The 17012-nt window shown below is 42.5% G+C and overlaps 1 protein-coding gene across 6 annotated transcripts in view; it reads left to right on the top strand.

The window, feature by feature from the left end:
• TACC1 (transforming acidic coiled-coil containing protein 1) overlaps positions 1-17012 on the top strand; it is a 124410-nt gene that overhangs the window by 81607 nt on the left and 25791 nt on the right. For 4 of the 6 annotated variants that reach the window (XM_039242561.1, XM_039242563.1, XM_039242564.1 and 1 more), the window contains 2 exons: positions 10575-11676; positions 15205-15265. In XM_039242561.1, the coding sequence (XP_039098492.1) occupies positions 10575-11676; positions 15205-15265 (1163 nt within the window). The remainder of the gene's footprint in view (positions 1-10574; positions 11677-15204; positions 15266-17012) is intronic. The other 2 variants (XM_039242567.1, XM_039242565.1) reach the window with 1 other exon arrangement.

The following is a 17012-nucleotide window of genomic DNA, read 5'->3' as shown; positions in this document are numbered from 1 at the left end:
CTTAAAATACAGCTTGGCTAGGGTGACTGGGTGGCTCAGTTGGTTAAGTGTCCAATTCTTCATTTCAGCTCAGGTCTTGAACTCATGGTTCATAAGATTGGGCCTCACATTGGGCTCTGTTGCTGACAGCTCAGAGCTTGCTTGGGAATTCTCTCACTCCCCCCCCTCTCTGCTCTTCCTCAGGTTGTGCTCGCTCTCTCAAAATAAGTAAACATTAAAAAAATTATTATTTCATATAATGCTCTAGACAGTTCTCTTCATTTGCTGAATATGAAGGCAAATTCAAGGAAGGAATCACTCCTTTAGAAAGGGAACAGAAGTTGGTGACATAAGAAACTGACTCCTTAAAATTTTAAAAGTCCATCAGTGCTGGTGTTTTTCATATAAAAACATGTGAGGTGGCACCCATATGAGAAGGTGGTAGTTTTTTCCCTCACTGTTGCATTTGGTTGTTCTCTGAAGGGGCTTTGAGTGTGGCTTTTGTTTCCTTAACTGCATTATAAGCCCCATGCACTTATCTTGTGGTCTCTTCATGCCTTGTACAGTGTATGCTGCAGGTTGTAAGGGCCTGTGCCTGGTTGGTTAGATGATTATCTTAGAAATTATTTTAGGGCTTCCAGTCCTAATGAAGCTAACAGTTTAAATTAATTAGGGAGTGTTGACATATTGCACATCTGGTTTGGATCCTTACTTAATACTATGGCTTATAGTCCATTGCTGTTACACATTTATAAAACTTCACTGTTGGGGCTCCTGGGTGGCTTGGTTAGTTGAGTTTCCAACTTGGTTTCAGCTCAGGTCATGATCCCAGAATCATAGAATTGAGTCCCATGTTGACCTCCATGCTGAGCATGAAGCCTGCTTGAGATCTCTCTCTTTCTTTCTCTCTCTTCCTCCCTCCCCCCCCACTCGCCCCCTCCTCCCCTTGCACGCACGTGCCCTCTCTCTAATAAAATAAAAATAAAACTTCACTGTGGTTGCTGAGCCTTCCAAGTTTGTGTTACTCTTTCTCCATATCTTTTATGTGGCCCTGAATAACAGACACCCACTACATTTTGGGCTTGAGTTCAGAAGTGCAGGCCAGTATCTTGGTAACTTGGGGTCCTTTTCTATAGTTGTATAGATGGAGGTTGCCTGATGATAAGATATATCACAACATGGGGATCGTACAATTGTAGGATTATCCCCACCAGTGAGGACAGAATAGAGCAGTAGATAGGGGTAATTCCATCTGTTTGAGATGTGTAGCCCAACATGGTCCTATGGGTTCTTCATCTTCTGAGCATTCAGAAGTATGGCACTGGCACTTTGTTCGTAGAGACTGTCCCTCTGCTTCCTGTCTCTCAGAGGGCCGCCCCTCAGTGGATGTGACAGCATAGATCAGGATATTTATGTCGTACCATAGCACTGAACCCCTACTCCAGACCCCTTCTTCCTTGGCTTGTGATCACACTTGGGTTTTCCCGTGAATGAAGAGAAATTAGATGAATGAAGATAACTCGAACTAATTAGGGGACTGTCTAGCATGGTTGAGCCGTGGCCTGCCTGTGCCCCAAATTAGACTCCCAACTGCCTTCCTCTCTCTCCCTCCTCCTCCCCTTGTGTGTCTGTGTGTGTTAACCATTCTGAGCCACGGTTTCTTCATTTGTGAAAAGGAGTTAAAAAAAATACCTCACAGGATTGTTTTGAGGATTGAATAAGTATCCAGAGTGTCAGGTAGTTACAACAATATTGTAATGAAGAAAACATTTTCGGGAGACACTTCAAAAATAGCCTTTTACAATGAATCCCACCCCTCTGTCTTGGGAGGAAGAGAGGGGTAGCTGAGTTGGGGATAGAAATAGGAATCTTGTGGTGGAATGGAGACAAAAGAGAAATTGGTAAAAGAGAAGTAAGTAAGTTTGGGTAAGAAGAGATGTTTGTGCTTATTAATAAGAAGGATTCTGGAAGTCAGAATATGTTTTACGTCACTGTGGGTTTCAATTGACTAACCCTTGCTTTCTGCATGGAGCATGTCTTAGGAGATCCTACCCCGTTAGAGATCTAGGTGATGGTATAACCTCCGGATAGTATTCCAGTGTGATGTTGCACATTCAGTGATCTCTCATACTTTCTAATTACCCCAAATCAGCGTGTAGGAACCAGCACTTCAGTGAACATCCTCATCCTTGTGCATAGCGTATATGGCCCTCTTTATGAGCATAATTAAAAAAATTCCTAGCAGTGGCATTGATGAATTAAAGAATCTGTTCTTTTTTTTTTTTTTTTTTTTTTTTTTGCAGTTTATTTATTTTGAGAGACTGTTGAGTGAGTGCATACATGCATGAGCAGGGGAGGGACGGGGGGGGGGGGGGGGAGAGGGAATCCCAAGCAGGCTTGAACCCACAAAGTGTGAGATCATGACCTGAGACAAAATCAAGAGTTGAATGCTTTTCATTGACTGAGGCACCTAGGCACCCCTGGCCATTAAAAACAAACAAACAAACAAAACCAACTTTCTTGTTTGTTCATACCCTTTATCACATTGAACTTATTCTTAATTTCAGTTGTTTGGGAGAAAGGACCAGGGATGGCTTTTTTTTTTTTTTTTTTTTTTTAATGGGAAATGAGGAGGAGGATTTACGGTCTGGTTGCTCACTAAAATTACTTGCTGCCTCCGATTCCGTAGGTTCCTTAAAATGGAGTTTCTGTCTGTGTGTTCTTTTTAATCTTCCTTTTGATTGTATGAGTTTTTGTTTGTAAAATGCTCAGTCACCGTGCCTGACACTGTAGTCAGTGCTACATCCTCCCTTTTCTTCCCTCTCATTGTTCTCTGCTTTACCCCAGCCCTTGTGGGTGGCAGTTTATCTGGCCCCGATTGGGGCCAGCCTAAGGCCAAGGTCACCAGGCAGGCCAGCAGTTTGCATCTCCCTTCAAATCAATGTTCTTTAAATATCCAGCAATTATTAGAGAAAAACGCCATGCCTTGTAAGGAGGTTGTGAAGAAAGGCCTGCAGACTCAGGCCAGATTTTGGCCGCCCTTGACCTGCTGCTGCGCTCTGCACAGCAAAACCTGAACCACTGTCCAGAGAAGGAAACTGTTTACTCCACTGTGTTCCTGGGGCTTGATTCTCTCCGCAGGGTGGTCTGTCTAGTGTCCGGTCCTGCCACACCCGGGTGCCGGTGAGATCATTTCCCCCGCCCACTCCCCCTGGGTGTTCAATGTCCCTTCAGTTCAGTCTGGATGTCAACAGGAATGACGTAGGGAGGCTGACCTGTGTTTAAATGAAACCTGCTTGAATTTATGTTTAGTGAATGCTCCCTCTCAGAGCTTTAGTCCACACTTTAAAAAGTGCTTAAAACTGCACTTGCAACACTTTTTTTTTTTTTTTTTTTTTTTTGAGCATTCTCAGAGGTGACAAGCTTTATTCTTAAATGTTAAGATTTTTTTTTTCCCCACCGGAGCTGAAGAGTTTTTAAACTTCAGTGAGTGTAGTGATTGAAGGGGGATTGAGGTTATAACTATAAAGTAGTAAAAGGAGCTCTTTTGAGGATCCCAAAAAGTGGTCCAGAAATACAGTCTTCAAGAGCAGTGATTCCTAAATGCCAGGCTATAAAGAAGGCCTTTGGATTTTCTCTGTTGGGGAGACATGTTCTTTGAGTTTCAGGGGCTTTGTGGACCCTCTGAAAATTTATCTGCAAACCCTTCCTGAATTACTATAAAGGTCATTCATTTTCATGTGTTGGTTCTCAGATTCTGTTGTAAGGCCTTAGAGTCAGACCTGTGTCTTGGACTTGGATCTGGAAGACTGGGTTTGAGGTTAGGAAGAGGCCAGTGTGTGTGTCTGTGTGGTGCAGGAGGCCTGTTCCAACTTGGGCAGCTTTCTTACATTACATGTCAGGTATTTAGGAATCCACTAAAGGGACCTTCTGTAGCTAAAGGAGAGGGGCTGATGGACAGACCTAAAAGGAGCTTCCAGACAGTGTTTCGCCTGTAAATTAAAATCTGAGAGGGAAAAGACAAGCATGTTTGTAATGCCACATCTGAAGCGTTCATATACGTTGTTTTCCAAGTGGTTCTGTCTTGTCTCCTCTTAAATGAGATTGTACGTATGAAAGCAGCTAGCCAAGCAGGTTCTCCATGTATGTTAGTGGAATACGATTCTCAGCCTCAAAAATATTGTGGGTTAATAGCATTACCCCCACCCCAACTGAGGTTTTTAAGCTTTTTTGTAAACCTGTCTTCCAACTTAATATACCATCAGCATACTAGAGTATGTTGACGGTTTATTACACATACACACACGCAATGTTAGGCTGCTTCCCCAGTCTTCAGAATGTTGGTATTCTGTGCCTTTTCTTCTGAAAACATGATATAGTGGAGGGAAAACCATTTTACATGAGAATAGCCTATATCCTAAGTAAGCATAAAAAGCATCTATGTTTTAAAGCACCCCTGGGCAGTTTACACAACCTTCTAGATTTAGGGGAGGCTGATAATTGAAAGGAAGAGGTTTGTTAACAGCAACAAATGTGGCAGAAGTGGAAATGTTGGTCTATTTTTGGATTTCCTCTGTGTTTGCTTTGAATTCATCCTACTGATCTAATCTCTTATCGAAGCCGCCAGGCGGACGCAGTGCTTGTCAGACTCATCCCGACTCCTCAAACTCGTTTCAGGGAGAGAGCATCTCAGCACACCCTGGAGGAAGGCTTTTAGAGGAATACAGGAAATTTGTAAAAATAGAGGGACGAATAGAGGTAGGGCAGTTACATAACAGTGTTTGCAGATGAAAAGCCAGCACTGGCTGCTGTGGCTTGAGCTCTTAACTGATGGAAGATTGAGAAGCAGAGCCTGCCGGGAAGGGCGGTGAACTTTCGCTCTGTGGCACCGGGAGTGTGCCTTCTCTCCTAGGGCCGCACTGGCTGTGCAGGCTCAGCGGGCACTGGGAGACTGGGCTGATTCAGTGTAAATGCAAATCAGATCTTACCCAAACCTACCTTTTTGAGTTTCGTGGTTTGTTTTTCTTGTTTCACATCCTGACAGCTCCCAAAACTGGTTTAAGACAATGAGCAGTCCTCTCCCACCCACTCTGTTCCACCCGGCAGTGGTCTCTAGTGGTGACTGAAGATACTGGCCCCAGGTGGGGTCCTCAGGGACTAGGTGCACCCCTGGGCATGTTGATTCGCCTGCACCCGGGTGGTGTCTCCCAGGCGGGGCTCCATCAGCTGTCTGCTCAGGCTAACGTCCTCCTTCCTCATTCCACCAATGGGTGGCTGGCTGGCTTCAGGATGCAGCTGATGAAAGTCCTTAATCCTCAGAGCTGTGGGCTGGGCTGGGCAGCCATAGAACTTCTGTGTGAACACTGATATGCTGCTTCTTTGTTCTTCCCTCCCTGGTTGCAGGCTGCCTGCCCTGTCCCTGCACACTGTGAGGTGCTCTCCCTCTCTCTAGTTCTCAACCTGGAGATGGGGGTGAGGGGGGAGGATCTAAAAGGAGCACACGGGTGTGGGGGAACAGGGGAAGGCCCTGCCTGCCCTTTTCTCACAGAGAAGATTAGGGCTGAAACCAAGAGTGAGGACAGAAGTCAGTGAAAGGTGACTCTTAAAGCTTTTGCCTTGGCCTTTGGGAGGCGTGGGGTTGATGGTGAGGCATCTGTGAAACAGCGAGAAGAGGTTCCAAGAAGTGGGTAGGTGGGGGTCACACTGTACTCTCCTGTATATAATCTCGCCCTCCCCTCACACCCTCACATTCTCTCAAGTTTGTGGGAAAGGACAGAGGACTGGGGTGTGGGGCTCAGGGATCCCAGAAGGGAGACTGGAGGTGGCTGCTAAGTCAGTGGCAAGGAGAAGACATCGGGAGAGAAATTAGGTAACAGATTTTTATTGTGATCTGCTCCCAACACCACACAGGAAAGTAAACCTCCATATGCCCACTGCTGAGATTAAACAATTACCAACATTCCCCCTTTTTTTCTTTTGTTGCTTAAAAGAAGCAAATTCCAGGTATCGTGTCATAAATGCATCGATATGCATCCCTAAAATATTTGGACACTTATATATAACTATGATGTCATTATTAATAATATCTCATTTACAGAGATGGTTAAAATTCAGGTTTCTTTTAATTGAGGTATAACTGATACATTAGCTTCAGGTGTATAATGTAACAATTCAGTATCTGTATATTTTGCAAAATGATCACCACAGTAAGTCCAGTTAACATCTGTCACCACACATAGTTTCAAGATTTTGTTATTCGTGCTTTCGGGTTTTTTTTTTCTTCTTGAGAGAGAGAGAGAGAGAGAGACAGAGAGAGAGAGAGAGAATCCCAAGCAGGCTCCACACTCAGCTCACAGCGCCTGTCTCAGGGCTCAACCCCTTGACCCTGGAATCATGAACTGAGCTGAAATCAAGAGCCGGACGTTCAACCAACTGAGCCACCCAGGCACCCCTCAAGTTTTTTTTCTTATGATGAGAACTTTTTAAAAATATTTTTAAATGCTTTTATTTCTGAAAGAGAGAGAGAGAGACAGTGTGAGCAGGGGAGGGTCAGAGAGAGAGGGAGATACATAATCTGAAGCAGTCTCCGGGCTCTGAGCTAGCTGTCAGCACAGAGCCCGATGTGGGGCTCGAACCCACAAACCGTGAGATCATGACCTGAGCCGAAGTTGGTCGCTTAACCGTCTGAGACACCCAGGCGCCCCTGATGAGAACTTTTTTTTTCCATAAACTTTGTTTTTATTGGGGCGCCTGGGTGGCTTAGTCGGTTAAGCATCCGACTTTCACTTAGGTCATGATCTCGCGGTTCGTGGGTTCGAGCCCCGCGTCGGGCTCTGTGCTAACTGCCAGCTCAGAGCCTGGAGGCTGTTTCAGTCTGTGACTCCCTCTCTCTGACCCTCCCCTGCTCACGCTGTCTCTCTCTCTCTCTCTCCTAGAAATAAATAGTAAAAAATATTTAAAAAAAACTTTGTTTTTATTTTTTTATTTTTTAAATAGTTGATTGTCAAGTTGGTTTCCATATAACACCCAGTACTCATCCCCACAAGTGCCTTCCTCCATGCCCATCACTCCCCTTCCCCTCCCAATTTATGAAATGGAAACATACAAAATAACTAAATTGGAGTCTAACTCCTTGCATTTCAGTAGTGTCTGGATTCTGTGTTATTGAGGAAACCTTGATTTACGCAAGTCAGTAGTGACAAATGATAATTTGAAATACTTAGTACCTGAAAATATGCTTTTGTTAAACTGTCCCAGAAGCCAGAAAGAGGAGCAGGAGGAAATTTGTGTTTCAAAGTTGAGTTACTAACAACATCCAACAATTTGTCTAACTTCTTAATTTTGCTGATGTAAAATTTAGAGAGTAAGTGAAGCTGTTCCTCATGAGTTTAAATTTTCTTGGTGGAAAGTATATTGCAGTGTGTAATAATATTTTAAAAACTCTCAGACGCCTTTGTGGCTGTCTCAATTGAATATTCATTGATTTAAGGCAAATTTCTTGTTTCATGTGTTCTCAGATAGATTCTCTCACACCAACTTGGCATCAGTAATTCAGTTAATTCTGACACTAACTATCCATGGTTTCTGCAGACCCCACAAATTAAGTGCTTGTTCCCCGAACACTGCCCCTCCCCTTCATTCAGATGCCAGCTGCAAGTATAGATAGTTCAGTACTGCTGACCAACTGGCTCTAATTTTGGGAGCTCCCACAGCCCTCCTTCAGGCTTGATAATTTGCTTTAACAACTCATAGAACTCAGGGTACGAAGGACAAAGTGAGGTGAAGGTGCAGAGAGTCCATGCCCTCTTCTCCCTGGGTATACACCTTTCCAGCACTTTGAGAAGGTCATCAACCTGTAAGCTCCCGAACACCATAGTTTAGGGGATTTTACCCATACGTTGGCATGGTTGATTAAACCACTGGCTATTGGTGATTTGACTTCACTTCCTGCTTCCCTGCTCCCCTGAGGTGAGGGTGGGGTGGGGCTGAAAGTTCTAACACTGTCCACCACTTGGCCTTTCTGGTGAAAGCCCCCATCCTGAAGCTACCTAGGGGCCACTAGTCAGCTCAGGAACATACAAAATCACTCCCAAGATTCTAAGAGTTTAGATCTGTGTTAGGAACCAAGGACAAAGAACAAATGCATATTTTTATTGTACCATACATGTTGAATCTAAAAAGCTCACAGTAAGCACCAAAACTTAAGTGATAACTGTCTGTACTTAGATAAGAGTCAGGATTCCATTTTCTATAACTGACTGGATGCTAGGGTATGAGCAGCAGTGTTCAGACCTGGCCTGGCTTCTCCCTGACCCCACAGCATCTGGACACACGTAAATCTCTTCAGCCCTGGGTTTCTGGTGGTATGTTTTCATTGCTGCTCATCTACCCTTTCCCCATCAGCACAGAATTCATAACAGTTCAGATATCTAAATATCTGTATTTATATAATAACATATAACTGTAATATATAACAGTTCAGATATATAAATAGAAAAATCTGCACACACATGCACGTTACATTTTTGGTACACTTTAAAACATTCTTGTTAAAATTTTGTGTGTAATGCAGTTGAGTTTAAAATCTTTTCATTTTGAAGCTTTTCATGACTGTACAGCAGAGAAAGTAGCACAGTGAAAACTCCCATATACCCATCCCCAGATTCAACAGTTATCACAATTCTGCCACATTTACTGTTTTTAAAAAGAAACTCTTTTGAAATATGTTAAAGCAAATCCCAGATACCATATGTTGAGAGCTTTTTCAAAATTACAGTATTAATAATAGTTAAATGTGTACTTGAAAACAAAACTTACATTGGATGTTGGTAGAATATCTGAAGCATCTGTGCAGAATACAGTTTGTAAGCCACTGCCTACCTAATTCTAGTCATAAAGGAGTCGTGGGAAAATATGTGTGAGTGGTTTAAAAAAATTCTTGCTGTGGTGCTCACTTTTTTGATACTGGATTAGAATTAGGGTTAGGAAGTAGGATTAGAGGGTTGTCTCTGAGTTTGTTTCTTTTGAGAGAGAGAGAGAGAGAGAGAGAGAGTGACCTTGAGAGTTCTAGCAGGGGAGGGCCAGAGAGGGAGAGAGGGAGAGAGAGAATCCCAAGCATGTTCTGCACTGTCAATGGGGAGCCTGCTATAGGGCTTGAACTCAGGAACCCATGAGATCATGACCTGAGCCAAGGTTGGTTAACCATCTTGACCAGCTGAGCCAACCTGGTGCCCCTCTGAGTTTCCTTTAAAATCACCATGATACTGTGATAATACCAATTTATTTGATTTTTGCTGCTGCTATTTGATTGCTATTTCAGATAACTAGTGAGGAAAGTACTGTCTTAGTACCCTCACTTACACCTTCCTAATTGTAACATTTCTTCTATTAAGACCCAGATTATAAGGGACCTTTAGTTTTCACAGGTGCTTGGAGAAAATACCTGGCCCAGCTTACAGACAGAGCTTCTAAAGAAAAAATAACTTTATTATTGTATGACTTATGTCTTAGTAAAGTAAGGACTATTTGGTGGTTGTTGTTGCTTTTAAATAACATCAATTTTTTTTTAAGTTTTATTAAATCCAGTTGGTTTTTCTTTTTTCAAGTAATCTCTGTACCTAACGTGGGGCTTGAACTCATGACCCCAAGATCAGTATTTGCATGCTCTATAGATTGAACCAGCCAGCCACCCTAGGGCTGTTTTTTTTTTTTAAAGCCATTTCCGTATCTGCTTTTTCTTTCTTTCTTTTTTTCTTTTTTTTTTTTTTTGGTTAACGTTTATTTATTTTTGAAAGAGATTGAGAGCGTGAGCCAGCAGGTACAGAGAGAGAGGGAGACAGAAGAGCTGAAGCAGGTTCTGAGCTGTCAGCACAAAGCCCAATGTGGGTCTCAAACTCACAAACCGTGAGATAATGACCTGAGCCGAAGTCAGATCGATAATGACTGAGCCACCCAGGTGCCCCTGTATCTGCTTTTTCAAATTAGGTTTTTTATTTGGTTCTTTCAGTTTTTTAAGTCTACAGAGAAGTTACTCTGAGCAGGCCATGACGGGTTTTTCATTTAACTTTGAAACAGTTCAAGTATTTAAACTGTAATCTGGGGAAGAAAGAATACTTGTTTTTAACATCCAAAGATTAAAATCTGCGAACTGTGTAGCATTTAGACCCTGAAGCTGTCAGGCAGGCCCTGGGAACTGTGTGGATGCCAGACCTGACCCCTCTTTCTAGCTGGCAGGGTCTCAAGCTTTTTCCAGACCTGTTACTTTAACCTGTAGAATGTTGACATCATATTACCACGCTTTGCAATAGTCTCACATTCTATTTAACCTTTTCCTCAATAGCTCTATTCGGTATAATTATTATGTGTATAACTTGGGTAAAACACGTATATGTTTTGGGGTAGGGAGATTGATTTTAGAGTATAATACCAACTGTCCAGGCTGCTCTGGTGACCTTGCTGACCCTTAGAGATTCTTAAGAGAAGCTCTTAAAGAGGGAGGAATTTGCTGCTTGTCTGGATGGATTCAGCTAGTAGAGAGTAATTACCAGTGCTAAAAAGATAAGTCTTTAATAGATGGCTTTTGTGTTTTGTTTTAGAATCACAAGAACTTGATGAACAGCTAGTAGCAGAAGTGGTTGAAAAATGTTCATCTGAGACTTGTTCTAGACCCCCAGAAAATGAAGTATCAAAGCAGGCTATTGCTTCGCACTCGGTCAAGGATTTCAAAGAAGAACCTGAACACGAGAGTAGCAAAATTTCAGTAGTGAGGCCATTTTCGATAGAAACCAAGAATTCCCCGGACGCCCTGGCAGCTCGAGGAACAAAGGTAGCTTATGGCTGTCTAACTGTGGTCTCGGGCGAGGCTTTGCCCTCCAGCACACCGGAAGCCATCCCGGACAAGGCAATGACAGAAGGCACCATGGGGGTGACCCTGGAGGCCTCCACAGAAGCTGACCTGCAGGCTGGCACCTCCTGTCCAGAGCCCGTTCCCAGCAGAAGCAAGCTACCAAAGCCCAAACCTGTCTCTCTGAGGAAGAAGACAATTGGCGAATTCTTAGAAGCCGATACTGTCCCGGAGGTCTCCCCTCTCTCCCAGGCATCCTGTCAGTTCTGCGCTGATGACATGGATGGGAACACAAATCCTTTGCTAGGAGGCGCCAGGATCCAGAAACCTCCCCCTGACACTAAGGAGACCTCGAGCGCTCTGGGCAGTGACACCAACGACTCAGGAGTTGAGCTGCTGGAGGAGTCCAGAAACTCACCTCTGAAACTCGAGTTTGATTTCACAGAAGATGTAGACAATGTAGAGTCCAGGAAAGGCCTTCCGAGGAAACTTGGCAGGAAACTGGGTAGCAAACTGCCTCCCAAGGTACAGAAAGATAGCGTCAGTAAGCCAGTAGGCGCCAAAGGTGGGGACCAGCCTGCTGACCCAGCTGCAGACACCACTCCTCCCTCCCAGGCATCCACTAAGCTGGCTCCCAGCCAGTGGGATAACCCCAACTTCAGTCCCTTTGGGGGCCACTCCGCTCTGCAGAACGCCCCCCCTCTCTCCTCTAAGGGCTCCTACCACCTTGACGAATCCATGGATCCCTTTAAACCAACTACAGCTTTAGTGAGCAGTGACTTTTGTTCTCCCGCCGGTAATCATATTAATGAAATCTTAGAATCACCCAAGAAGGCAAAGTCGCGTTTAATAACGTGAGTGATGACGGGTGTGGGTGTTGTGTTCTGTGTACTCTCTGAGTTTGACAGCTGGCTGCTTTTGGTTTTGGTGAACTGAAGTGACCTTTGAGGTGCATCAGGGCAGACACACAGCTTATATATAGCCTTATGCTGTAGCCCTCACTGTTTTGCTTAACTCTGGGGTACAATTAGACGTGCCAGAGTTTTCCCTCTGCAGGTGTCTGCTTTGTTTCTGAATCCTCAGCTTATTAAGCTGACCTCTTCCACCTCCACACCTTGGGTACATTTTTCCTATTAAAAAGAAAAAAGTGTACAACACACAGAGATTTGATGGTTTTCAGAATCCTATCCGGGCTGTCAGGAATGGCTTTATATACAGAATTCAAGTGTCAGTGCTAGCCACCATCTTCAGATTCTCTGTGGATAAAAGGAAAATGAAGTCTTTCACTTAAAACAGAAAGCTGTGACTTTTGTTGGAAACAAACATACCACGAAAAGTTGCTAAGAATTCTTATGCCTCCATGTTTAGCTTCTGGCCCCCATCAGTAAGGAGGTAAATTTCCAGTAAGAAGCAAGAATATTTCAAACATTCTTGTAAATCTCACTAAATTAGTCTTTGGTTGTGTGTTGTCTCCCCCTGCCCCCTTTTTTCCTGGGAACTCCATAACCACTTTTGCAAGATCCTTGGAGTTCCCAGAGTGATTGAGCCGTATTCCATGTAAAGTTTCAGTTTAAATTTGTTACAGGGTTACTTTTTCATAGTCCTTGAGTTGATGACAATACATCCTTTTGTGACCCTGTGACATTTTACCAAAAATAAGTAGGACCAATGACATGGAGGATGCAATGTGAAAAGGGAGGATGAGAAGAAGTACTATTATTTTCAGTTGTCACCATAGATGAGTCAGGGAAATAATGTTCAGCTTTACTGTGACCTAAGGGAGTATGCTAGTGTGGCGTGATGAATTATACTAGAGAGAAACGTTTAAAGAGCAGAAAGTATCAGGACCAAGAAGCTCAAACCATGAGAAATCCTTTCTTCAGCAACCCTAGAATGCCTAAGGTGAATGAAATGTCATCAGTAGCTCTTGCTTTGTTCTTTGGTTATATATGAGCAGTTAAATGGTTGCTGAAAAATACTATTGGTCGGGGGCCCTCCAAGTGCTCTTCTGTGGCTAAGGTTAGTTGCCTGTCTAGACAGTGCTCGGGGTATGCGTTGGCCACCTTGTTGCCTTGGTGCTTCCTGTGGGGTGCTTCTGGCTAGCAAAATTAGTAAGGCGTCCTGGGAGCCTTTCAGTTGCATGTTGAAGCTGTGTAGCCAGCACATTCATGTTAGAGAAGACTAAATCTGGACCAGAGGGAGGCAAGTTTATCATACACCTAATTTTCAGTAGCAGAAAGTACTCTCTCAGTCCTTCCGCCTTCACCCAGTAGCATTTTCTTCCTGTTGTTCTTAGTGAGTCAACTTCCTGATTTAATATACCTTATGGATTTTTTTTTTGACTCTTACACAGCCAAACCTCTTCTCTCCTTGTTCTTTCCAAACGAGAGGGTGCATGACCTCTTCTGTAACTCGGGCTTTGTTTAGAAAATGCCTTCCTTGGTGAGGAAGGACTGGAAGGAGAAGCGAGTGGGGAGTTAGAAGTTCTGTTAACAGGTCCCTTTGTGTGATTTTTTTAAAAGATGCGTGTAATTGGCATCTCAGATTCTCCTCTTGTGAAGTGGAGATATCATACTATCTACGATTGGTACTTTGTGAATCAAATAAGATAAGTTAACATAAAACCATTTTAGGCTTCTTTGGTGATACATACCTACAGTGGTTACGAGTGGATACAGTGTCCCCTATTATTGTATTCATGCATTGCCTTTAATCTGGGTGACGAGACATTTAAATGTTCTCAGTAGTGAAATGTTGGTTTTATATAGTCACAAATATTTGAAAATTTACTTTTCCTCTATAAATTTGAATATGAGGCATTTCTGAGTGTTTCTACCACTCTTACTGCTTTAGAGAGAGAGGTTCCTGATAATCATTTGCTCACCAGCGGTAACATTCATGAATATGACATTTTTATTTGTGTCTCACCTCATAGAAAGAATTTTGCAGCCTTTACATCTGTCAGACTACAGATAAATATTCCAGGCTTTACATGATTTTTTTCTCCATCTGTCTGTCTCTTTCCTGTCTCTAATTTTGTTGGTGCATCAGGACTACTGAACAAGTGAAATTTCTCTGTTTTCTGTTGTAAGTACCCCTGCCGTTTCTGTTCGTCCCTAGGACCGTTGGCACGTCCCCTCCCTGGACCATCTCTCCATAGCATGTTGGCTTCTGTTTCTGAGTTTGACCTTCTGATGACTTTTTTTTTTGCATTTCATTTGCCACTTCATGAGTCAGCTTAGCCTTGCAAACGTCTGTACCTAACGGAGTGGAGACCAGCCTTCCACCTTAGGTGCGAGAGCTTGCGCTCCCTGGCTCGGCACGCCTCATGTGGCGCTTTGGTAATGCGTGCTGGCTTGGCCCCCACGTCATCCCGACAGTGGTCGCAGGGACTGACTGCTCTGCTATTGTTGGAAATAATGGACTTCTTTGCTCGGATAAGGTTGCTGGCTCGGAGCAGGGGGTAAATTTCAGAGGCAACTCAAATTTGGTGCTTTGGTGGCAGGGGGTGGCGTTTAGTAAGAGCATTAGGAAAGAAAACCAGAAACTAAATAATGGTCGTGCACATTCTGGGAACTTCATATGCTCGTCTTCCCCTCCTCCCCCCCAGCCCTGTCCCCTCTGCAGAAGAAGAAAAAGTTGTAACTTTACTTTGTCAGAGTGGCATTTTTACTGGAAATTTTAAGTTGATTAAAACAGAACAGAATCTGAACTAATCTTTGGATCATAAATTATGTGCTAGTTAAAAACTAACAGGTGGTTTGAGTTTTCCCCAGTTCCTGTCTTAGCACAAATACTTGACATTTGCTTTCCCTCTTACTGCTTCATAGGAATGGTAACAATGCACGCAAATAGTTTTATTTTTGTACTTTCTGTTGACCACAGTTCTTCTCTGTCAGCTCACAGGTGTGGAACTGTCATATCAGACCTATGTGGCTTCTAGTGCAATAAAGAACTTTTTTAAAGAATCTGGTCCAGCGTGGTAATTTTTCTAATGAATGTCAAAGCCGAGTGAGTAGGGATCAGATGAATTGAATATCTCTAGTGCTAAGGCTACCTCCGAAAGGCTTGGTAGCATGTAATCAGAACCTGTAGGGGTTAGAGTCCTGGTGTTTAACATCCACAGAAGCACGTGAGGAGGTCTTTTCAGAGAGTGAGCTGAGCTATACTTCATTGCTTGCCTTGTCTCTTGGGAGAAAAATTCAGAGACATAAAAAGGGGTCCTCCTCTCACATGTGTAGATGTAGAACTCGTGTGGTGCTGTATGCTTTCGCTTCTCTCCGCACACATTGCTGTCTTTGCTCCATCTCATAGCTTGGAAGTTGCCAATGTGATTCCAAAATGGCCTGTTTTTGTTTTTTGTTTTTGTTTCTCCTTTCCAGGAGTGGCTGTAAGGTGAAGAAATATGAAACACAGACTCTTGCTTTGGATGGGTGTTCTCAGGTGAGTCCGTGCCTATCACCAGGATGTCTCTTAGACCAGTGGTCCCCAAAGTGGTTGTTTGTATCCTTCAGGGGGAGTGGGGGGCAGGTTGATGAAGAGTTTCCAGTGGGTGTCTGAGTATCTAGCTTTGAGGAAACCAATTGCCAGAACCTTAACTTCCCACAGTGACCTGAGAAAGCTTCTGAGAACAGAGGAACCTCCCTCATATTACCCTTTTCCCACTTCTTTTGGGTAAAGTTTTCTCTCATTCTAAACCTTACTAAGGTGCATTTTCACTGGGTGTGAAATGTCTGGGACACCAAAGGGCAGATTTGAAATATTGGTGTATATTTTAAGAAAGTGAAGGAGTATAAGAACTTCTTTTAAAAGTCAAATGGTTTTCCAGTTCCTTGCTTTCAACAAGGTAGGAGAACCTGAGATGTCACCTGATAGATTATTGAAAATTACCTTCGACACCATGTTATATGTCACTTACATATCAATTTAAAAACTAATATTTGATTATAGATTTCTTTGGTATATAACTTGGAAAGAGTTTCAAAGAATTAAGAGACATTTCCATTACAAAACTTTTTTCTGTTTCACTTATTTATATAAATAGGCTTAAATATATAAATCTCTGCATTGATTTATAATTTAAAAATGAAAAGCAGGAATAAAATTCATGCAGACCCTTATTTCCTTCTAGCAATAAATATTTATCCCTGACCGTATGAATTGAGAAACAGAAAACCAAGCACCCAGACCCCTCTGGTTGTGATGAGATGCTTTTTAAAACTATTTCAGCATAACCATGATTACAGAAACATGTATTCATTGGTTAACAGAATGCATCTTAGGTTTAACTTATTTTACACAGTTTGGACCAAAAACTTGGGTACATGGCTTAAGATTAAAAATAAACAAAAAATGATTTGTCCTCTGATTTATTTTTCATCTCTTACAAGTGTGTAAATTATCCACTTTCAAATGCTGCTAAAGCAGGCAACAAGAACCATGAAAAATGTACCTTTTGATCTGATTCAGAAAAGTTGCGTGTATCATACTGCAAAAGGGTCAAATAATTGACTCAACAAAATGCAATCAATACAAAAGTCAAAACTTTTGCATTTGATAGTACATCAAAAGTTGTAATATTTTGGGGATAAATTGTGCATTAGTTAGTTATACTGATTAGTTCTCCAGAAGCAAAAATGTTAATACTTCCAAGACTTATGGTCATAGAATTTTTTTTTCATTTTTATCTTTTTTTAACTGAGAAAGATGGTAGAGAGAACTTTAAAAGACTTCCAAGCATACAGATGCTTTTTTAAAGGATAATTTCTTGGTGGAAGTACAAACTCAGAGGAGAAAGGGAATGATGCAAATTTCTGACTATTAAAACTATTGAGGAATGTGTTTGTGCTTGATTTTAAATAGACGATAGAGTATCATCACATCACTAGGGTAACTAGATTGAATTAGGCAAGGTCAATTTTTAAAGGGTACCAGATATTGTATCCTTTGCACTTATTTGTATTTATACTGAGATGTTTTTGGATGTCACCTGAAAATATAGTGGGGTCCCTAGGTTTTCCAAAAACAGTTCAGGGTGTAGATGAGCAAAATATTTGAAAACCATTGCCTTGGACCACTTCAACTTCATGCTTATAAACCTAGGCTAGAAAAGATTAATTTTTCAAACCTCAGATGTGAAGGTAAGTTCTAGAAAACATAACATTCTCTGATTGAGAGACCCCAGCTTCCT

Source organism: Hyaena hyaena, unplaced genomic scaffold (assembly GCF_003009895.1).
Source record: "Hyaena hyaena isolate Hyena2069 unplaced genomic scaffold, ASM300989v1 scaffold_215, whole genome shotgun sequence".
Taxonomy (NCBI): domain Eukaryota; kingdom Metazoa; phylum Chordata; class Mammalia; order Carnivora; family Hyaenidae; genus Hyaena; species Hyaena hyaena.
This window is presented reverse-complemented; position numbering and strand designations above follow the sequence as displayed.